The 23122-nt window shown below is 62.8% G+C and overlaps 1 protein-coding gene and 1 long non-coding RNA gene across 3 annotated transcripts; one reads left to right on the forward strand and one right to left on the reverse strand.

The window, feature by feature from the left end:
• Positions 1-505: 505 nt before the first annotated feature.
• On the reverse strand, positions 506-15810 carry RBM38 (RNA binding motif protein 38). Of its 2 annotated transcripts, XM_025853260.2 has the most exons (4): positions 15389-15810; positions 14458-14581; positions 13933-13987; positions 506-1118 (listed from the first exon to the last, which is right to left on the reverse strand). In XM_025853260.2, exons 1-4 carry the CDS (start codon positions 15632-15634, stop codon positions 815-817), a joined length of 729 nt encoding a protein of 242 aa, XP_025709045.1. In that variant the 5' UTR covers positions 15635-15810; the 3' UTR covers positions 506-814. The 2 variants fall into 2 exon arrangements, with proteins under 2 accessions (XP_025709045.1, XP_025709047.1); XM_025853262.2 differs by lacking the exon at positions 13933-13987 and having other exon boundaries at positions 978-1118.
• A 199-nt stretch (positions 15811-16009) lies between these two features.
• On the forward strand, positions 16010-20895 carry LOC112809926 (uncharacterized). Its single transcript, XR_003204695.2, has 3 exons — positions 16010-16180; positions 17282-17434; positions 19130-20895. It is a non-coding gene; the product is annotated as an uncharacterized lncRNA (long non-coding RNA).
• Positions 20896-23122: the final 2227 nt, after the last annotated feature.

The raw sequence follows: 23122 nt of genomic DNA on the forward strand, positions 1-23122 counted from the left end.
ACTGTCACTGTCACTGTGTCCTCGGGCGGAGCCGTCGACCAAAGCGAGTGTCTCAAAGTCAAAAATAGGTTCTGGATTCTTGGTGGTGGGAGTTCCGGTTGAAAAAATAGACTGACATTCTGAAATCATCTTAGTAGCAAAACAATGACGGTAAGAAAAGAGCTGCAGCTTTGACAGAAAGGGACGTCGCCAGGGGCCCTGCTGCGCCCGGGAGTCCCGGGGGTGGGGGGCGCGCTGTGGTCTAGAAGATGCGAATTCCGGAGGCAGGTGCCCCCGCCACCCACGCCCCGCCCGGCGGCGCGCACGGCCCTGGGGGCACACCTGCAGCACGCAGCCCGCCCCTGCCGCGCGCTCGGGCAGCGCTGGGCTAAGGCATCTCTAGCAGGACAGAGTGTCCGCAGAGCCCGACGGGCAGCCAGTCTGTGGAGGGCGGCGAGGGCCCTGGCCGGCTGCTGGGGGGACGGGCCCGTGGGCGCCCGGGGTGCGGGGGGTGCAGGAGGAAGGCTGCTGGGGGGACAGGCCCGTGGGCGCCCGGGGTGCGGGGGGTGCAGGAGGAAGGGTGGCGGTGTGGGCGAGGTCTGGGCTGCTTCTTCGAAGAGCGATCCGTCAGTCTTTTTCCCCCAAAGTCCTCCCTCGAGGCGTGGCAGGGCCTGGATTTAAAGAGAAGTGGTCTCCAGTCCATCCGGGGTCAGGCGGGGCTTCCTGCGGGCTCTCCCGAGGCACATGTGCGGGTGTGCACCCCGAAGCGCGGCCAGCCGCTCGCCCGGCGTGGGGGTGCCGGGGCCGCGGGCCCAGGGCCCAGGATGGGGCGCCCTCACTGCATCCTGTCGGGCTGCAGCTGCGGAGGCTGGTACTGCACGAAGGCAGCGCCCGCGGGGGCTGTGGCCGACAGCGCCTGAGGCATGGCAGCCGGGTAGCCGTAGCCCACGAAGCTGGCGGCCGTGGCGGGCGAGGCGGCGTAAGGGTACTGGTCAAAGGTGGCCGGCGGGTACTGGGCATAGGCCGGGCTGGCTGGCGTGTACTCGATGTAGGGCGAGGACAGCGACGGGACGGGGGCAGCCGGGATCACCACACTGGGCTGGACGATGGCTTGCGGATAGATGTAGTGGGGGGTCAGCCTGTGGGGCCAAACGCAGAGGGTCAGGGCGAGGCGGCAGAGCTGGGGAAGGCTGTGGGTACGGCCACGACCCACCTTCCTTGAACACACCAGATGTGCTCCTACCCCAGGGCCTTTGCACTGGCCCTTCCCACTGCCTGCAACGCACTGTCCCCCACTATGCACAGAGCTCCCCCTTCTCAGCAAGCCCTTCCCAGGCACCCCCAGCCCAACCCTACACTCCACACTCCTGCCATTCCCCATAGGGCCAGCTATGACTGGGGGGCGGGGCAGGTTTAAAAATGATTTACAATTTTCAGACGGTGACAGCAGAGCATCAAATCCGACATGGGCCTTCCGAGCACAGGTCCCCGTGTGACTGCCCAGGTCACACCCCATCCCTCCACTTGCCTGTTCATCTTCCCCACATCTGCCACCTGCCAAGTGACATCCTGCACGATCTATGGCTCTCCCCCGCCTTTCTCCCCTGCTCTGTCACTGACGGCCGAGAGCCCAGCCCAGAGCAGCTCAGCGAACACGTGCTGAGTGAGGACTACGTGAGCGATGCACTAAGGACATCGATGAAGACGAAGAGGAGGACAAGCAGAGGCTCTGGGCGCAAGGCCACCAGCCACCGCCAGTACCCACGGCGCCGGGTCTGAAACGCCCTCCACACGGTGACTGGTTGGGCCTGCCCTCAGGCTGCCCTGCACAGCATCACCTTGTTTTACAACAGAGAACAGAGCTCAGGGGGCCAGTGGCTCGCCCAAGGCCCCGCCGCAATACGGTGAGGGGACCCTCTGAACCCACGCGTCTGTCCCATGCTGCAGGCTAATGTGCATGCCAGCCTGCCAGGCAGGGACGGGGTCCCCCGTGTCGCAGATGGGGAAATGGAGGCTCAGGAAGGCAGGATCGGTGTGGGCCTGCTCTGCCAACCAGCCGCTGGGCGGCCCCGGGCAAGTGGCCGGGCCTCTCTGGGCCTCCGGCCTGTCTGTTGTGTCAGGAGCACGGCCGCCTCACTAGGGCAGACGGCGTGACCCTCGGCCTCTCCTCACACCAGCACGAGGAACCGAGGACAGGGCCACACCTGGCGGCAACGAGGAACCCCAACTTCTCCGGGCCCCTGTCAGTTGACCCCGGGGCCCCTGCCCTGCCCCTGCTCCAAAGAGAAGCTGTTTTGAAAGAACCCCCCCCCGCCCCAACTCAGCAGGGGCAGAAAGAGTGCCGTCTCGGGGGCCCGTGGGCAGGACACACACTTCCTCCCCAGGTGGGCCCCCTCAGCATCCACGAGGAGCCCTCCCCGGCACAAGGGCAGATGTGCTGAGCGGACCCCAGCAGCAGCACCTACGGGACTGCTGACAAACCAGAGGAGCCCGAGCGTCACCTGCAGGGGACGAGGCAGTAGCCAATGTCCCTCCAGAGCAAGCCGCATGCGGCAGCCGCGACACCAGGGACGCAGGCTCAGGCCCCCGCCTCTGCCCTCCCTGCCGTCGGGAAGCGACACACAAGCAGCAGAACAGAGGGGCCCATGACGCACAACCGTGACGTTCGTGCTCAGTGTGACACCGCTGACGCGACGACCAAACGTGTATTTGCAGCCACGCTAAGGACGGCTGAGGCTGCCTCGTGCAAAGGGCCCGAGAGGTGGCAGAGCGTGTCGGGTACAGCGGATGCGCAGGAGAGGTCCGGGCCGCTGAGGCGCTGTGGCCCTTGCAGGGCGGGCGGCTTCACGTGCGTGACCAGGAGGGGCAGTGCTCACAAGGGCCTCGAAGCAGAAGCCCCCCAAGCACAGAGCGACCAACACGGTCCGTCCCCGCCGCGACGAGCAACGGCGTCTGACACCCGTGCACGAACCCTGAGCACGTGCGGACCGGAGCAGCCAGACACACACGGCAGCGTCCCACCGACAGGCAAGGCGCACACGGGCAACCCCAGGCGGAAAGCGGTTAAACTGCCAGGGGCTTCGCAAGGGGGCCGGGATGGGGAGCGAGGGCCGACGGGGCTCCGGAGCTAGACGGTGCTAGCGTCCGCACACGTCTGTCAGTGCCCTTCATGCCTGAAGATGGTGGCTGTTCGGGGACCTGTCCTTACCAGCACCGTGCAGATACGAGAAGGACAAATCCTGCAGGAGGGGGAGCCACCGGCGAGGGCAGCGAGCTGGCTGGGCCTGGTGTGGACAGGGCTGGGACAAGGACCGGCCGGGGCGGGGTTGTGCCGGGGATCTGGGAGGGAGTGGGAGGTCCGGGACACACCTGCCCCTGCCTGAGGGGTCACCGGCTCCGACCACGGCACCCTCATGGCTGCCGTTTGCCCTCCTAGGCAGCAGCACCCCGGCGGTCACCTGCGGCAACACACCCCTGCTGGCGACAGGCTGTGCCCCCCGACGCCCCACCTTCTACAGTGCACGCCAGGACGCCTGGGCAGCTTCCACGGGATCCCCGCGCTCGGGGCCACAGCGCCCATCGCCCACGCCCCGGGAGCCTCTGCCGGCCACCTCCTTCCTCCCCCACGTAAACAAAAGCCTTGACCAGAGCCAGGCCTGGGTTCGAATCCTGCTTGGCACCCAGCAGCCTTCTCCCGTGTCTGCTCGGGACCGGGATACGGCGGTGAGCAGACCGCACTGCCCTGGCCCCCCAGAGCTTGGATTCCAGGATGCGGACAGACACACAAACAATCCAACCCATGAACTAGAAGAGGGACTGCGGGGAGTGGTCAGGGAAGGCCTCCTGGAGGAGGGAGCAACTGCACTAAGCCCGGAAAACAAAACAGAGCTAGCCGTGGGGAACAGCATTCCGGGCAAGGGGAACAGCAACAAAAAGGCAAGTGTGTGTGCTGGTACAGCAGGACAAGGGCACCAGGCTGTCCACTCTGAGACCAGATCCCAGACCCTCGGCCCTCCATGCCCCTGTCCCACCCCAGCTGCACACATCCGGTGGGTGGAGTCCAGGGACGGCCCCCAATGCTCAAGGCCATCCCCCCTTCCTGGGGCCGTACCCGCCACTGCGTCCCCTGGAGCCCTCATCCCAGGGGGCGGCCTCCTGACCGCACCTGAGGTTGGTCCTGTTCTCTCATCTGCCCTGCATCTCAACTAGCCGCGCAGAGGGCTCTGCCCCAAGACCTAGCCCTAGAACATGCCGGGTGCACAGCGCTGCTGGAACAGCCCATCGAAAACAGTCTCCCCACCGAGAAAGACAAGGGGCTCCAGCAGTAGGGACACCGCTCAGGAAAGGAGCAAATTGGAGACACGAGGAAGCGTGTGTTGGTGCAGCCCCCACCAGGACGTCCCTGGCCCCATGAGCGTCCCCACCCGGCTCCGGGAGCCTCAGGAACATTCCTGAGTTGGAGGCAATGGAGGCGTGAAGCCCAGAACTTCTCCAAACATGGGCAGGGATGCCCCTGCCTGAGACACCCCCCCAAGCATTTGCCAAAAACGTGGATCCCCTGCAGACCGAGAAGTCAGATAGGGTCTGGGAATCTGCATTTGACAGGCCCCCAGGGATTCTGATACACACCCACACGCCGGACGCGCTGCCTAGACCCGGGCCTCATGCTGGTCACACAGCAGGACCCAGGGCTTTAAAAATGACAGGTCCAGCCAGCTGAGGCAGTGGTCACATTTACCAGGTTCGACACTCTCCACTGCCAGGACGAGACCTCTGTCCCGGCCACCACGGGGACGCTCCAACTTGGTGTGAGTGAATATTTCTTAGACTGGGGAGGAAGGGAGCCCCCGTTTCCTGACACGCCAGGATTCCGCACATCTGCATCTATTCACCTGCTTCCCTGGAGTGCTCAGCACTCCGCAACAAGCCTGAGATAACTCACAAAGCGTTTCAACGCCACAAGAGGGGCGGTGCTACCCCATTTCCCAGAGAGGAACACTGAGGCTCAGAGAGACCTGGATGACTTGCCTCCTCACACAGCCAGGGAGCGGCAAAGCGAAGTCGGCTTCCTTGTCCGTATGCTGCCTGGGACCTGTGCCCACAAGGAGGGGCGGCTGGCTGGAGCCTCCGACCCTGGGCTCACCTCGGGGGCCAGCCCGGCTCTCCAGGAAGCCACCCAGATGGCAGAGCGGCCCCCGTCCACGACCCAGCAGCCCCCAGTGACTCTGTTCCTGCCGAGGAGCTCAGTGTATCCAGAGACTGGACCCTCAACAGGTGTGTGCACCCCAGCCTCACATCCAAAGGAAAAGAAGGAATGGCAGATGGTGCCACACAGTGAGGCCGGGAGAGAGGACAGTGCTGGGTGAATCGAGGGGAAGGAGCCGCAAAGCTCCCCCCGCCCCCACAGGGGACGGGCCCCAGGTAGTCTCCCTCCCCTAGGTCAGCCCCTCAGCTCTGCCTCTGAACTTACAGAGGCCGGCCTCAGGGCCCGCTGTGAGACCCGGGACCCTCCACCAGAATAGTGGATCTCAGCCCGGGCGACTCTGCCCCTCGAGGGACACCAGGCCATGCCTGGAACATTTCTGCTGCCACCCGGTGGGTGGAGTCCAGGGATGCTGCTAACAGCCCACCAGGCACAGGACAGCCCAGCGCAGAGAATCCTCTAGCATCATGGCTCGCCCCACGTGGAGAGAGCCTGCCAGAGTGAACTACAAAGCCAAGGGCAGATACAAGGCTCTTCAGCGCTTTTGTGACCAGATGCCCTCGCCTGGGGCTGGGAAGGAGGCCAGGCAGGGATGGCGGGGCAGAGGCGGAGGGGTGAGCGCACGCACGTGCGAGCAGCATACACACACACAGGGAACCCACTGGGCTCTCGGGTGAGAAAGAACGCCCAGCCAAACCACCTGTCTGAGGGCAGCCCCACGCCCTCCCCGGGCCTGCACATGGCAGCAGGGGGAGGTCCCAGCTGCCTGGCACTGGGGACAGGGTGGGTGTGCCCAGCAGGCTCCTCACTGCCCCACCTACTACCCAGAAAGGTCAGGGCACCACCAGCCTCCACAGGCCTGATCTTCAGGCCTCTGAAAAGGGCACAGGCCTCACAACGCTCTGTGCTAACGAAGGCTGGCCTGCCGGCCCTGCTCACCCTCCCTCTCCCGCAGCCCATGTCCGCCCCACCCACCCGGCACTCCTCATTCCCACCCCTGATCCCCGAATTCTCTGTGTTCTCCACGCTACCCGCCCCCCATCTCTCCAGGTCAAGCTTCCATCCACCGTAACACAACATCGCAGCAGGGGGCGCCTGGGTGGCTCAGTCGTTAAGCGTCTGCCTTCGGCTCAGGTCATGATCCCAGGGTCCTGGGATCGAGCCCCACATAGTGCTCCCTGCTCCGCAGGAAGCCTGCTTCTCCCCCCCCCCCCCCCCCCCCCCCTTTTTTTCCCTCTTCTGGTCTCTCTCTGCCAAACAAATAAAAAAAAAATTTTAAAAAAAAAAAAAAAAAAAACACAATATCGCAGCAGGACTGCAGTCCCCAACTGTGCCCCAATGTGGTGGCCAGAGGCTCATCTTAAAAACATCCAAGAGACCAGGTCACCCCCAGGACCAGACCCCTCCTGTGGCCTCCACGCTACGCAGAACCAAACTGCTCCCCCTATGGCTTCCCACACAACCAGGCCTCAACTTCCCCCAACTTATCTCCAGTCCCTGTCTCCACTCCTACCAGACTCAATAGGCTCCTCTACACCACAGGACCTTTGCACCTGCTATTCCCTCTGCTTGCAGGCTTCTTCCCACAGCTCAAACCTCACCTCCTCAGAGGCCTTCCCTGACCAACCCCCTAGGCCAACACCAGCACACCCCACCCAACCACTAGCTTTATTTCCTTCTCATGACCTGAAACCTTCTGGTCATTTACTTTCTGTTCTGTTTTCTCCACGAAAACAAAACCTAAGCCCTACGAGCGAAAGCACTTGGCGCTGAATGCTGGGTCCCAAGCACCTAGCACATCATCTGTCAAGGGCTGAGGACCCCAGGCAGGCCCCAGGATTGCTGGCACCCCAGGTGGCAAAGCAGCCTCCCCCAGGATTGCCAACAGTTTCCTGGGCCGGAAGTTGAAGCCCCTTCGAAGGCACTAGAAGCAGCCCAGCCTGGGACAGCTCTGCTCAGCAAGTCACAGCTGGGGGGACCCTGGGGAGGCAGAATCTCCCGGCTCAATTCAAGGCTGGCTTTGGCGCTTGCTAGGTGCCTCGCAGCCTCAGCACAGCCTCTGTGGGGGTGGGACCAACCCCCGGGCCTGCCATGAGGATTTAATGCTCTGTGTGCCCCGGAGGGCTTGGCAGCACCAGAGACCCCCCTGGACTTGAGGGAGGGCAAGGAATAGCCCCCAGGCCAGCCAAGGCGCACAGAAGGTCCTCTCTGTCTCCCAGCCGCCCAGGCCCAGCCCCAGGAGGGAGAACGGTACCAGCCAGCAGGACAGTCAGGCTCAGAGTCAGAACCTAAAGGTCGGGTGACCCCAATGCCCATCTGGGCTGCTCCTGCCAGGCACCACCATCACCTGCGGGACTGGGGTCTCGCAGCCTCAATACAGTCCACTGGGGAGCCGAGATGTTGGCCAGGACCCAAGGCAACAACGCAGCACTAACAGCACCCCTGCTGACTCGGCCCCATGGAAGCCCAGGGGTCTGGATGCGAGAACCCTGAGTTTGGATCCCAGCCTCTGGCCTGTTTCCCCCTCTGTAAGCTAAGGGTGCCACTGAGCCCGACAGAATGCCCCCTGGGCCCCCAGAGGCCCCTCAAGAAGGCAGAGGTCTTGGGGCTCCGAGCAGCAGTGTATGCGAGCTCCCAGGTAGACGGGGTGCTGACAACAGCCGAGGGCAGCCAGCACCCCGGGGCCAGACGACCGCTCTCCACACACTCAGGGGAAAACTCAGCGAGAAGAAATCGAAGCAGCCCTGACCGATTCCATTTCCGAATGCAAAGCCACCCCCAAAAATAAAAAAGGCAAATGAGCCCGTTTCACTTTTTCTGCCCCCTGGAGGTTTTCGCCCGCCATGCCGGACCCGCAGGCAGCCGCTGGGGGCACCAGGCTCCGGGCGCAGGGAGGGGCCTCGAGCAGGGCGGCGCCCACACCAGCAGGAAAGAGGCCCCGCGCCCGGGAATCCCCGCAGGGGGATGTGAAGGCTCCCGGGGGCCGACAGCCAGCAGGCAAGTGTGGGGGCAGCGGGCACAAGGCAAGTAAGACGTGCCGCCGTGGGACATCGCCAGGCCCCGGCACAGCATCTCCACCCCAACGTGTCCGAACCTGAATGCCTACTGTTCCCCCAAACCTTCCCCAACGCCAATCCAACCCTCCTTTGCTCAGCCCAAAGCTCTGGAACCTTCCTGGGCTCTTCTTTCACACATTCTTCAAAACGCATCCAGAATCCTACAGCTGCTCACCCTGGCGGCGGAGCCAGCAGCGACCATGGCCTTGCACGTGGACTGCCACAGGGGCCCCGGGGCCTCCCCCCTGGCCTCGGCAGCGCAGGCCTGCCCGGCAGCCCGAGGGATGCTCTCAAGACACAAGGGACCCAGCCCCCATCTGCTCAGGGCCCACCTCTGTCCCGCATCACTCAGAATAAAAGCTAAATGTGCCCCTGGGCCCCCAACTCCCCTCCCGCTGCTCAGGCTGGTGCCCCAGCCCAGCCGCTCTCCCCCTCTCAGCGCCTCCTGCCACCTGGGCTCCCTGCACGCACCCGTCTGCTCCAGGCTCCTCTGCATCCCTAACCAGGCGTGGCTCCCCCCTCGTCCCCACGGCATCCTCGGCCTGCTGCAGAGCAAGCAAAAGCATCTGCTGACCAAACTAGATGAGTGAATGCCCGGCCTCCTCCTCCCACCCACGGGGGAGGGGTCAGGGACATGAAGGCAGATGTCCCCCCACGACCCTGCGGAGCCCCCATCCTATCCACACAGAAGGCGGGGAAGCCGAGGCTCTAAGAGGAAAAGTCACGGCCACAAGGCATCGCGCACAGGAATCGTGTAAAGGGCCTCCAGCCTCCTCAGCCTGCCCATGTTCCCGCAGCAGGAAGCCCGGGAACCCCTCCCCTGCCCCTCCCCCCCACCCCAGGGCACCCACGCGGTGCTTCGGACACCAGGCAGCCTCTGTCTGTGCTCCGGCCGCTGTGCCTTAGCGCGAGGCTTCTGGACGGGGCTCTCCAGGCCTCAGGAGAAGGCCCTTCCTGCCAGGGCAGTGGGCCGGAGCGAGGAGCTCATCCTCCAAAGGAACCCCAGAGCCGCCCGGGGGCTGGTTTCTGTTACAGCCACCGCGGACAAACAACAGGTGTGCACGGGCGGCCCACGGGGGAGGGCCACGCGCCGGCCCACGCCTCGCTCCAGTGGGTGCCAAACAGGAAGCCATGGTGTGGGGAGCAGGGCCACCCCAGGCACCCTGAAAGTAAAAACAAGCCAGGTGACGCCACAGCAGGCACCAGCTTCCTCCCAGTCCACAGGGCCTCCGGCTCTGACCTCACTTCCTGCTGCGCCCCTCAAGATGCTGACCCTCCCCTCCAACCCCCCCCCGCAGGGCTCTGCCATTCACCCCCGAGCCCCGGGCCTTTATTTAGTTTGGATTATGAAATAATGGTAGAACCCCAAGAAGTTGCAGGGAGATCCTGTGTGCCCTCCTCCAGTGTCCCCCCGGTGGTGACGTCTACACCACCCAGCGCGTTATCAAAACCAGGAGCCTGATGCCAGCTCGCGGCTCTTAGCCAGGCTGGAGACCCCGGTCAGATGTCAGCATTTCTTGGCGTGTCCTTCTAGGACACTCTCACCAGCACAGAGGGCCCGCCCACCATGACAAGCACCACGCAGAACCGTTCCCCACGAGGAAGTCCCCCTGGCCGGCCGCTCCGTCACTCCGCCCACCACCACCTCGGGACCTTCACGTGCACAGAAGAGTTTTGAATGGTCTGGCTTCCTCCCTGGAAAGTGAGCGCCCTGAGGTGGGGAACTGACCGTGTCATTCTTCTGTAAAGTATCCCGGGCCCAGGGCCTGGCATCCAGCACATCGAAGCCTTGATGAATGAAGGACTCTGAGCCCCATGTGCTCCACACTTCTGGGGACATGGACAACCTCCTGTCCCTTCCCAGTTCCCCTCCCCCCCCCGGTGACCCAGAGACTGGGCTCAGACCCCTCAGCGTGCACACGCCTGTGGCCTAGCGATGGCAAGGGCAGTGGGGGCCTCACGGGGGGGGGGGGGGCGGAGCCCCTGAAAGTACACGGCACAAACCGCCTGAAAAGGATTCTGTGGCATCAAGCCGTCAATCCCGGGGTGTCTGGTTCTGATTTGTCTAAGAGCTGGTCAGAGGGAGGTGTAGGGGCCTCGAGGAAGGAAGGAGGGCGTTGGAGCCACCCAGCCCCACGCAGTGGGAGCTCAGGCAAGGCTCTCCTCACCCATCTTCCCAGCGCCTCCACAGGCAGCTGGGGCCACAGGCCTCGTCAGGGCGCTGCCGCGAGATGGGTCCCTGACAAATCCCCAGTCTTCCTGTGTGGCAGTAGCGTCCTGGGCCCCACCACACGGACGGGGAGATGAGCCCGGGCAGACCCTTGGATCCTTGCTCCAGCACACAGCGACCCTGCTGTCTGGAACCTGGGGCCTGCCTCCCCGCCCCCACCCCCCGGCACAGAGCGGGGCTTGTGGTGAAGTGGCATGCAGGTCACAGCAAGGCCCCCTTAAGAACAGGAGAACGGGGGTGGGGGCTGTGCCCAGAGAAGCAGCTGGCCCTTCAAAAATAACCCAAGGAGAGGCTCCAAGTACAGGCAGGCCCAGGACAAACCTCCAATCCTGGCAGGCCTCGGGCCCCGGCCTGGACACACCCTGTGACACGAGGTCCCTTCCAGGGCAGACCCAAAGCTCTGCCCCGACACTGTGCCCTCCCCAAACGGCTCTGAACTTTCCTGCCTGCAGGCTGTGGACTATGCCTCCCGGGCAGCCAAAAGACGCTCAGCTGGATGGCCTGTAGCTTTAGTCGAGTCCTCCTGTGATTAAGTCACTTGTCACCTGTCAAGGAAGGACCCTCCAAACCTCAGGCCTTGGCCCCACGTACAGTTGCAAGACACAGAGCCCCAGTTAGGTCCTGAAAGACCCCATTCCGCTTTAAAAAGCGGAGGGCAGGGGAATCTGAGCAAAAAGCCGAATATGTAAAAAGTTCTCAGAAGAATCTTCCGCGCTCCTAAGTTTACGGCCCAGCAGGCGAGGCTTCTGCCGTGGCCTTGCCCAGAAGCGGGGCTGTGGAATCTCTGCAACCGTCCAAGGCATAGGATTGGAGCCAGGAAGTCTGCGGGAAGTTCGGCCAGGCAGGAGAGGGGTTAACTGGTTTCAAAAGCCCAAGCTGCCCGGCTCCCACTGTGCCCTGGCCAGGGGCAGGCCAGGCCTCGCTGCCAGCCCGCAGCTCACAACGCCGACTGCTGAGTCAGGCCAGCCGCGCTCCCGCCCGATTGTTCTCGATCGCAAAGACAAAAGACAAAAGGGACGCTGACGGCCCAACTCTCCCAACTGAGGAGCACTGGGCGGCGGGCAGCTGACCCCGGGCAGCCCCGCCCCACCTCTTGGGGGCAGCACCTCCAGGGGCCCCTCCCGCCACCCTGGAGCCCAGCAAGGCCTGGTGGGAGGCGGCGTGACCCTGAGAGGCTTCAGTCCACTGGCCCCTGGAAACGAGCTGGACAGTCACTCTGACCCCTTGTCCCTGTTTGGGTCTCCGCCCCTTGGCAACCAACCAATAGACCTGGCGGCCTCTTCATCGTCACGGGTATTAGATGCCAGCCGGAGATTCAGTTACAAAACACTGTCACCTGAAGTCAGGAACGCACAGCAGTGAAGTCTGCGTTGAGCCCCCACTACCCTCGTGTGGGTGGCACTCAAGGGGCCCTGAGGGGAAAGGCTGGGGCAGCCTGCCCACCCGCCCGCCCCAGAGAGCGGTGGTGGAATGCGGGTTCGGAGCGAGCCACCCTGGTTTCAGATTGCATCACTCAGGTCACCGTGGCAGACTGTGAACCTCTGTTTGCCTCAGTTTCCTCATCTAGGAAGTGAGGATAACATCGGTTCTGACCTCAGAGAGGCTGTTGTGAGGACAGGAGGGAATGGGGGGGGCACGCACAGGGGCGTGGAGCCCCCGGTCCTAGGTGGCTGACACTGTGGGAAGCGCTTAACATTTCCAACGGGAAAACAACAGACGAGGCACCTGGGTGCTCAGGAAGAGGTCACCTGCCAAATGGGCCCAGCTGGACCGTGCCAGAGCCGGGATTCGAACCCACGTCTGCAGGCTCCAGAGGCTGAGTCCTGACAATTACTGGAGCCTTAGAGGCAGCTACAGGAGATCAAAAAAGATCTCCTGTAGATCTTTTTAAGATCAAAAAAGAGCTCGAACTTGGGAGGGGAAGGCACTGCTGCATTTGAAGCAGGACAGAGCTGCAGGTGCCCAGGCTCGTGCCCTGAGCTTTGTGCAGCTGGCCCCCCACTCCGGCCCCGGTCCCAGCCGTCTGGGATGGACGTGGGGAACAGAGCCAAGGCTATGGAAAATGAGAAGTACCCTCCCCGTGTGACCTGAACCCCAAAAAGGAAGGACCTAGGGTGACGGAGTGTCCCCAGATACCTTCCAAGACGGCTCCAGACACTGATGAAGCAGATTCCAGGGCGAGAAGGAAACCCAGAACCACCTGCTCCCAGCCGCCCCCGGACTCCCTCCCGGGAGAACAGACCAAGAGCTGAGCTCCCACACACGCCGATCCACGCCAAGGCCACCATGCAGACACAGATGCTGCCTGTCTGGGCAAGCGCCCGCAAATCACCCCCAAATCAGAGGCGTGAAGCAACTCCTCGGCCATCTGTTTGACCCTTGCAGTCCACCCGAACCTCGCTCCCGCCCCTGCTAGGGGAGCCAGGCTGCTCCTGAGCTGGGCCTCTGTCCAGGGCAGAGGCAGACAACACGCTGACACAACTTGAAGCACAAAACCCAAGCCCAGGATTTGGCCTCTGACAGCTTACGGAGTGCTAATGTCCTACAAGGGGCCGCCTGTCTGATAATGGCCCTCGCCACCCCCCTCAACCTGCTCCCAGCACTGGGGCACACAGCCGACATCAATCACGGGGCTGGGAAGTCACACCGCATGGCAGGCTCCTTTGTGCCCCTAAAGTGTGTGTCCTTCCGCAAGCAGCTGCCAAGACTTGTTGGAAGTTAAAAAAAAAAAAAAAACAAAAAACGCGAGGGGAGAGTGGGATGGGCCGCACCACAGCATGTCGGACAAAAGGTCCACAGGCCGGGCCCACTCGGGCTGGACAGCTGGCCCCGGTCCGGTCTCACCCGCCGCAGCTCTCCAACACACCAGACCCTGGGTGGCAGGGACCTGCGGCCACCATCTGTCAGGCACCGGGGCAGGTCACCAGGCCCCCTGAGAAGAGCCCAGCCGCCAGGCCCACAGACTGTGGGCCTCACTTGCAGAGCGCTCACGTGCCCCCAGCAGGCCCATCCGGAGCTCTCCACCCACAGGACTTGGAGATGCTGTGACCATCCCCGTTTCCCAGGGGAGGAAACCGAGGCACAGTTGGCCGTGTAGACCCCCAGAGCTCACGCACCTAGTAAGGGGGGAGCCAGGATTTGAGACCAGGCAGGCAGGCTCCCGTGCCCACGCACCGCGGCCTCTGTCGGGGGTGCACAAGTGCTCTCTGCCTTCTCTCAGTTCTCCCGGCTCTACTCCGCCCTCCCCACCCTTGGGACCCCACCACGTTTACGGAAGACCAGAAAAAGCGATGGTCCTCAGACAAGAAAAGGTGGATGCGAACAGCATAACCAATGCTGTGGGGCTGGTGGCCCTGGGGTGAAAGACTCCTTTGGACCAAGGGGCGCCCGGGGCCTGCTCCGGCTGGTTTGCCGCCGCCCCACCCCCGCTCCGAACCCTGCCCCCAACAGCCACGTCCACTCACCCATAAGTCCGCTGGATCAAGGTGGGGTGCAGCTGCTGCACGCCGATGGCAAAGCCTAAAATGCGACAGCAGTTAGGGGCTTGGCCTCACCCCAGGGAGCACCCACCCACCCCGCCCCCCACCAAAAAACACAGATAACGGGCTTCCTCCTCACTCCCAGGCTGCCGTCCCACCAAGCCGAACGCGCGTTGCCGAAGCAAAGCCACGGGAGCAGGGTTGCAGCAGCCCCTGGGTGCCCGCCCTCCCGATCTCCAGCCCGGGAGCTGACTGCCCCTTGCCGCCAAGACAGCTGACGACTGGGTGATGCGCCTTCCTCACCCTGCCCACTGGTACATGTGCCTAGACCAAGGGGCCAGCTCCCAAGCTAGGGGAGGACGGCCCTGTGACGGCTCTGCAGGCACATGATAGCTGACGGCCACTCCTGGGGCAGGGCCGGGGAAGGGGGGGCCGTTTCCACCCCACGGATACCAACACTGAATATAGCAATCAAGACGAGCCTGGGAAGGAAAACACGGGCTCTCTCACCCGTCTGGAGGCTCCTCGGCTTGGCGCCCAGATATGCCAGGTTCACGTTGGCCTTGCGGCCGTCGATGTTGGGGTTAGGGTCTTTGCAAGCTCTCTCAGCTGCCGCCCGGTCGGCCATAGTCACCTGGAGGAGCACAGACTCATCAGGGGCTTCCCTTACTGGGTGGGAGGAGCAGAAGGCTCTGCTCTGGCAAGGGGCCCTCACGTGCCCCTCCGCCGGGGCCAGTGACTCAGAGCCTCTGGCCCAGTCCCCACCGACCTCCCACCCCGGGGCCCTCCCACAGAGGTGCCCCTGGATTTCAGCTCCTCCTTCCAAGTTCATGTGCTGGGAAACCTAGCCTTCAAGGACAGAAAGGATCCCCAGGGGAGAGAAGGCACCCTCCCCCGCCCCAAGCAAGGCAGGGGCCCCAGCCGGGCCTGCCTGCCAGCCAGTGGGGGGTGGGAATTTCCTCATGGGAGGGGCCGGGGGGGGGCGCTAGTCAGAAAAGAAGTAGGAAACAATTCTTCAAGACGCTTTTCACTTCAACTGACGTTTATTTGGGGCGGTTAAGTGATCTCTTGTAAAATACTGGAGAAGAGGGAGTGCTAAAGGCCTCCAAAGCGCCCTGAGGTGAAGCCTCCGCTCCTGCTTGCTTGTTGCTCCAGGAAGTCCTGGCCGCAGCCGACTGTCCCCAAAACCTCTCTGCAAACTCAGAAGTGCTAATTGAACTCAGCGGTTCTCCCTTTTAAACCGGGAGCGGGGTGGGGGTGGGGGCAGGGAGCCGGGGCCGGGTAGCGGCGGCCCGACCGGCTGGAGCGTGAACCCCCGCCCCCGAGCCCAGGAGGGGGCGGCAGGTGCCGGGGCGGCTGGGCGTGCTCCCGCCGGTTGACTCAGCGCCCCCGGCGCGGTAAGTGCGGGGCGGGGTGCGCGCCCGGCCGCGGGGCCACTTACGAAGCCGTAGCCGCGGGACTTGCCCGTCTGGCGGTCGGTGATGACCACGGCCTCCTCGATGTCCCCGAAGCCCTCGAAGTACTTCCTGAGCGAGGCGTCGGTGGTGTGGTAGGGCAGGCCGCCCACGAAGATCTTGGTGAACGTGGTGTCCTTCTGCGAGCCGTGCATGGCGCCGGGGGCGGCCAGGGGCCGCGGGAAGCCCGCGCTCGGGGCGCACGGCGCGCACGGCGCGGGCTGCAGCAGCATGGGGGGGGGGCGCCCCGCCGCCTACGGACCCGGGCCGCGCGGCGCAGCGCTCATGGGCGGCGGCGGGGAGGGAGCAGGGCAGCAGCGGCGCGGGTCCAGCAGCCGGGCCCGTCCACTCGCGGGCTGCTCGCGCTCTGCGCGCCTCCCTGCGCTGCGCTGCGCTCGGGCCGGCGCTGCGTGCACTCTGCGCCCCGGCGCCCGCCCCCGGGCTTTGTAAGCGGCCCCGCCCCCAGCCCGCCGCGGCCCCGCCCCCAGCCGCGGCCCCGCCCCGCCACGGACGCGCAGGGGCCGCCGGGAAGCGTAGTCCCGGCCCCGCCCCGCCGCACCCCGTGGGCCGGGGAAGCCCTGGGGCGGGGCGGGGCTCTCACCCTGGAGACTGACGACCGGGGCGGGCGCGCTGCAGGCGGGTACCGCGGTCCCGGGGGCCCTCTGCATGCCCGCCGGATTCCAGCCCCCTGCCCTCGCGGAGCGCACGGTCTAGTGAATTAGAGGGAAGCCCGGGAGTAAGCATCATGTTTATTGAGCCAACATTTATCTCGGGGCGAGGTAAGATACAGCAACATGTATTAAAAGGTGAACTGATTTTTGTCTTATATACAAATATGACTCATTCGACGAATCCTTTTCAGGGCCCCTCATGGGACAGGCACTCCAGGATGGGGGCTGCGTGGGTGCACAGAACATACACGGAGTTCTCTGAATAAGGCGGGTCAACGTTAAAAAATACGGTGTACAATCGGGAGGGGTATAAACCCGGGATCTGCGATCCAGGAGGGTCGAGAGTGGTCCCAGAGGCTTCCCGGAGGAGGTGACGAGGCAGGGGGAGTTGTTCTGGCCTCGTCAAAAGTCCATGCCCACCCCCCATCCCCATGTCAGGGATTCCTCCCTCTGTGTGGGCGACCCGGGGCGGGGGGGGGGGGGGAACGCAGGCTGAGGGCAGTCCGGCCCCTCTGTCCCTGTGCCCAGCCACAGAAACAGGCCATGTCAGCGCCTCTGTGAGCTCCACACCAGGCGGGACTGGCTACTGAACTTGTTCAAAGTTATTAGGAATTTCACATCAAACGGGAGAGCATGAACCCTAGCGCGGGCTGCTTCTGAGCTCGGGGCCCTTGACGCCGGCCCTGGCACCAGCGCTCCCCCCTGGTGGGTCCCAGCTCCGTGCGGTGCAGAACGCCGCTGTGGGGCCTCGAACCCTTGGCGGGTCCGGGCGCAGCTGTGCACACCGTTGAGAACTGCAGCTCTAGGTGCGGTCACTTCAGGCCGAGCCTATCGCCTCGTCGGGGACAGCGGGACACAGGCCGGGGTCTGTGGGCCTGGCAGTGGCACGGCCAGCCATGTTCCCTAGTCTTTCAGGGGTGTATCCAGCGCCTCTCTGTCGTGGCTGTGTTTGACTCCAGGCCCAGACGGGCTGTCTCAAGCCCCTGGACCCCTGACCCTGCGCTCCTTCCTTCCCCCAAATCTGTGCCCTAGCCCCCTTGACGCTGGGAGGGGAGCCCCCAGCCTTCAGCGGGCCTCCTAGGGACACAGTTCCCCGTCCCACCTCAGTCCCGTTCCTCATGGTCCTCCAACACCTCAGCCACACTCCTGCCTCCTTCCAGGCCTTCGCCTCATTGCTTGCCCTTTATCCAGTTTTATTTCCTTCCCAAGGTACTTCTGTTTCCAGAAGCCCCGTTGACCTGTGCGTGGGCGGCCTCCCTCTTACGCTAGGTGAGACCTTGGATGTTTTGCCCAGGCTGTAAGACCTGGCAAGCAGAGGGCCCTCGGGAAATGTTTGTTGAGTGAATGCACGATGAAACGGAGGTGAGGAGAGCTCCCCACCAGACCAGGGGCCCTCAGAGAGCCCTTTGGAAACTTTGATTAAAGTTTGATTAAAGTGTGGCCTAGACTTGTTTCCTAGAGGCCAGGGAAGGCGGCCCTCACCCGGCCGCGTGATCTTGGGCAAGCTGGGCCTCAATTTCCCCCTCCGTGGCAGACAGGGCCTCTCGGAGGCTGCCCCAGCCCTGGCCAGGACGGACTTGGGAGGGGTGGGCGGTGCCTTTGCCCGGGGCGCCGGCAGCCGAGGCTCTCCGCCTACAAGTCCCAGAGCCGCCCGCGCCCGGCCCCGCCCGCCCCGCGCCCCGAGCCCCGAGCCCCGAGCCCCACCCGGCGAAACCCCGGCGCGGGAGGAGCGCCGGCCTGGAGCGCGGCGGCACGCCGGGCGGCGGGCGTCTGCGGAGCACGTGCTGCCGCCGCGGGGGCCTGGGCTTCCCCAGCCGGGGGCGGGCGCCCAGGGCGGGGACACAGGCTTGGAAAAGCGGAAGGCCCGGGGCTCGGGCGGGGCGTCTGTCCACCCCGGGCTAGGTGGGCTGGCTGCGTGCACCCCGCGCCCCTGCCCGGCCCGGAAGCTGGGCCCGCCCCCCCCCCCGGCGGGGGGCCGTGTGCGCCATAACGCGCGCATGCCTGGGTAGGGGTTCCTTCACTCGGTCACCCTGTGGCCCCGTAGGTTTCTGCATCCCCGACCTCTCCCGTCGGGTGGCGCCACTTCCCCCACGTGCCCCCATTTCTGCTTGGGAATCAGCTGTTCACCCAACAGGTCCTTATGAACGGTCCGTCAGGTGTCAGGCCAGGGGTCCAGGCCCCAGGATACTGCAGGTAGGAAACAAGCATACACCCCCCCGCCCCCAGGGGCTTACATTTCAGGAGTGGAGAGATAGGAATGAATGAATGAATGGCGAATATTATGTTTATGTTTAGGTAATTTTTCTAGGGCGGTGAGAAGGAAGCAAAGAGGACAGTGATAGGTGTTCTTCAGAGTCAGGGAAGGCCTGTGGGAACTGGTGAGAGCTAGAGCCACTGGAGGACAGGGAACAGCAGAGAGAACAGAATGCAAAGGCTCAGAGCCACCAACATTTATCCAACGGTTTTTGAGTGCTGGGCACTTGTATGTGGTCGATCCTCACACACCGCTAATAAGGATGACGTTCATTTGTTTGGGGCCAGGTCCTTGACTGGGTCACCTTACATATATTAGATGATTTAACCTCAAAACAGCCTTTGTCATCTGTCGGTACTATTAGCCCACTTTTAAGAGGGAGGGCACGAGGCTCAGGGTCGCTTCCCCAAGGCCACGGAGGGCTGTAAATGATGACCAATCCATGATCTCATTTATTCTCCCCACCGCCTTTAAGGAAGACTTTGGTCTCCCCACTTTGAGGGCTGGGTGGCTGGGACCGCAGAGAGGTTAGGTGAAGTGAGAATGAAGCAGAAGTCTTAGGGGGAAAGCCCAGACTCACGCCTCTAGTCTGGAAACATGGGTCCTTGTCCGAGACCATGCCTGGGTGTGAGCCCTTGTGGGTTGAATTGTGTCTCCCCCCAAATATGTTCAAGTCCTAACCCCTGGGACCCATGAACCTGACCTTATTTTTGGAGGTAGGGTTTTTTATGATTTAATCAATTTAAGAGAAAGTCATATTGGATTAGTATGGGGCCTAATACAATAACTGCTGTCCTTACCAGAAGCCCACTCGAAGATGTACACACATGTGACAACAGAGCAGAGGCTGAAGAGATGCGTCTACAGGCCAACGCGCGCCGTGATTACTGGTGGCACGGGAAACAGAGAAAGGCACGTGTGGAACAGATTCTCCCTTCGTGCGTTCAGAGCCCTCCTGACACCTTGACTTTGGATTTCTGGCCTCCAGAACCATGAGGGAATACATTTCTGTTGTCTTAAGCCACCCAGTCTGTGGTCATTGGCTGCGGCAGCCCTCGGAGACTCACGCAGGTGGAGGTACTGAGCAGGACAGAGCCCTGAGCACATGAAATCCCACAGCCTGTCACTCTTGGGTCTGGGAACCACCTTCAGAGCCAGCCGAGGGTCCTGGGACTGCTGGGTGTCATTCCCGGACCCAGGCGTGGGAGGCAGCCCCGTATCCGCTCTGGGCTTCAGTTGCTCAGCCGAGAGAGGGTTCTTCCACTTACACCACCACCCTCCTCCCCACCCAACTGGGAACAGAACCAGCACCCGCCTTCCTGGCCTCTCCCGGCCATCTCTGGAGCCTGGGCTCTTTCCCCAGCAAGCAGCCAGGCTAGGACCCCACCATCCCCAGCTGCATCTCGGAGGCGCCATCTGGTCTCTAACATCCCTCAAAAGCTAGTGTCCCTGCCCAGTCCTCCTCTCCACCTCCGTTTGCTTCTCTAGGGACTGGCCACCTCCCAGCCCGACGCCAGCTCCAAGAGGGCAGGCCGCTGTCTGCATCGTTCCCCGCCGTGTCCCCAGCGCCTGGCCCAGGGAAGACACTCGGTCCATGTGTGCTGAGTGAGGGAACAAACACACCAAAGAGCCCATTCCAGAAGCCTGGGATTGGGGGTGTGGAGGGATCCTCGTGGAGACCCGAGGAACTCAGGGTTTCTGTGGATTCAAGCGGGGGGTTGCCCTTCACCTCAAAGCCAGGCTGCGGTGGGGGGGGGGGCGGTTATCATGCAGGCCCCCCACGCCCACCTCCACCCAAACTGGAGGCTCGGGGAAACCTGAAAGAAAACATCGACACAACAAACAGAGGAAGCGCAGGAGACTTGGGGCCTGCAGACTTTCCCGTGTTGGCTGAGCCCGACGGGCCGGCACTCTCGGCTTGGCAGGGCTCCTTCGGGCTCACCCTCTGCAGGTGGTGCCTTCTTCACAGGCATCGGTTGGCGGGGGCGTGGGGGAGCAGAGGGCAGTCCAGACAAACCCCGCGTTCGTGTCCTGCACACATCACACGTCTGTCAGCGACAGGCCCCCCTGGGCCTCAGTTTCTTCAGCTCTAAGATGGGCGTCACGCTAGCAGCTTCCTTATAGAGGCTCTGGCGAGGCTGCAGGAGGGCACAGAAAGTGCTGAGGCCGTCCTCACACTGAGTGGGAGCTCGGTAAATGCAAACTCCTGCAATTTTCGGGTTTTTGGTGGTTTTTTTTTTTTTTACCAACACGCCTCAGTCTCCAGCCTACACAGCGGCCTGAGGCCAGGTGGGGAGGTGGGGACCTTGGCAGCCCTCCCACCCAGGCTCCTTCAGGGGTTCCCATTGCCTGGGGGACAGAGTCCCAAACCCCTCTGTTGGAGATGCCCTCCCGCCCCCCAGCCGGTGTGGAAAGGCCCGGCTTGCCCCAGCCGTGTGCCCTCTCAGGGGCCCCCTGCTCTGTGTGGGCCTGGGACCCCGGGCCGTCTGCTGAGACCTAAGGCCCCTCCTCAGACAGCGGTTTCAAACAGTAAAATGGCTAGAAACGCAAAGGAAAAGAACCACATTAAAATACAGCTATTAAAATATTTTTTAGAAACAAGCGTGTGACTCAGGACTCTGTGTGCCCTTTCGCTGAGGGGTTAAGTCACCAGAGCAAGCGGTGGCTTTCCTGGTGCTCTGGTTGTGAAGCAGCGATGAGCGAAATGTCCGTGAGCCCCGTGCCGTGCGGGCCACGGAGCCGCGGGGCTTCAGGGTCACGGCTGCGGCTGAGGGCGCCCGGCTGGCCTGTGTCGGCCCGCCTCTGTGGTGAAGACTTCTTCCCCATCAGGCTCACAGACCCTGCATTCTGTCCCCGGGCTGCGTGGGTCCGCGGGCCCCACTAACAGCGCCTTCGCATGAGCTCCTCTGGCCGCTGTCACGAGTTACCACCCTTAACGGCTTAAAGCGACACAGATCTACCCTCTTGTTCTCCTTATTCTGGAGGTCGGAGCCCAGCAGGGGTCTCCCTGGACTCAAGTCACAGTGTTGGCAGGGCTGGAGGCTCTGGGGGGTATTTGGTCCCCTTGCCCTTTCTCAGCGGCTGGGTTCCTTGGCTCGCGGCCCCTGCACCCCTCCTCAGGACCTGGTGCTCAGTGGCCTGTCTCAGGCCGCCCCACTGCGACACTCTCTCGCGGCTTCCTCCTCCCGCTGCCAAGGGGAAGATGATCTCCCCAGGATCAGCATCGTCTCCCCATCTCAAGGTCCAGAGCCTCAGTCACATCCGCAAAGCCCCTTTTTGCCACGGGAGGTAGCACGGAAAGCAGGGGCCATCTTCGGGGTTAATGGTGGTGTTTCATCCGTGGACAGCTTGGGCCACTGCCTCGGTCAACCTTAGAAAAGTGGCCAGTGCTGATCTGAAAAAACATGGATTATAAACAGGGCAGTTCCCCCTCGGAAGGCTGCACACCTTTTTGGCACTCTACGGGTTAGTGGCTGTGCGGGGAAGCCCCTTGCCCCAGTGCGGTGTGTGGCTAATCCCTGAGCTTCCAGAACTCCCTGAAAGCCAAGGCTAGGGAGAGGCGGAGCCTGTCCCTGCGGTTGGAGTGGGGGTTTCCTGGGGAGCACTGGTCTGGGGCCCCCACCCCAGCAGGTGCAGCCTGTCAGGTGCATGAGCCGCTTGCCCCAGGAGCCCAGGAGCGCGTTGGTAAAGGCGCCTGCAGGTACTGTGCGGACACAGGCCTGTTCTGGCTCGATGGTGGGGCCAGGGGGCGCCGTGCCACACAGTTGAAAGCCGAATGGCTACCTGGGAACACTGTCCTAGTCAGCTTGGGCTGCTACGGCAGAAGACCACAGACCGGGGCGGGGGGGCTCATATTTCCTCATAGTTCTGGAGGCCGTAAGTCCAAGATCAAGGTGTTGGCAGGGCTGGTTTTGTGTGGAGCTGCTGTCCTTGGCTTGCATCCACTGTGTCCTCCCCGCGTCCTCACTTGGTCTTTCCTGGGTGTCGGTGGTACCCTAATCTCTTCTTCTTTTTTTTTTTTTTTAAAGATTTTTCATTTATTTTGAGAGAGTGAGAGACAGAGACAGAGAGAGCACATGAGAGGGGGGAGGGTCCGAGGGAGAAGCAGGCTCCTCGCCGAGCAGGGAGCCCGATGCGGGACTCGGTCCCGGGACTCCAGGATCATGACCTGAGCCGAAGGCAGTCGCTTCACCAACTGAGCCACCCAGGCGCCCCCCCTAATCTCTTCTTAGAAGGACACCAGCCACACTGGATTAGGGCCCACTCTGAGGACCTCATTTAATCACCTCTGTAAAGACCCTGTCTCCCAATGCAGTCACATTCTGGTGCACTGGGGGTTGGGACTAACCACAGGAATTTTGGGGGGCCGGGGACACAATTCAGTCCATAACCTATACCTACTTTGCTTTTGCAGGCAACTCTCAGAATTGTGCTTGGGGCCTCCCATGTGGGTCAAGGGGCCCCTCCTGCAAAGTCCCACTGAGGTGGCCAAGGACTGGGGTCGTGTTATAGTAGGTCCCAAGAGATGAAGTGGCCCCTAGCACCAGGGCACATGCCACAAACATAAAGACAGTGGGAAACCCCATGCCTCAAAGAATTCCCTCAGTAAAACTCAGCCTCCATTGCACTTCTGCTTTAAAGGTCAAGCCTGGGCAGCTCAGTCGGTTAAGTGTCTGCCTCCGGCTCGGGTTGTATCACGGAGTCCTGGGATCCAGTCCCATGTCAGGCTCCTCACCAGTGGGGAGTCTGCTTCTTCCTCTCCCCGTGCCCCTCCCCCTGCTCTCTCAAACAAATAA

Source organism: Callorhinus ursinus, unplaced genomic scaffold (genome assembly GCF_003265705.2).
Source record: "Callorhinus ursinus isolate GAN/ISIS: 27379988/994484 unplaced genomic scaffold, GSC_fseal_2.0 scaffold53, whole genome shotgun sequence".
Taxonomy (NCBI): Eukaryota; Metazoa; Chordata; class Mammalia; order Carnivora; family Otariidae; genus Callorhinus; species Callorhinus ursinus.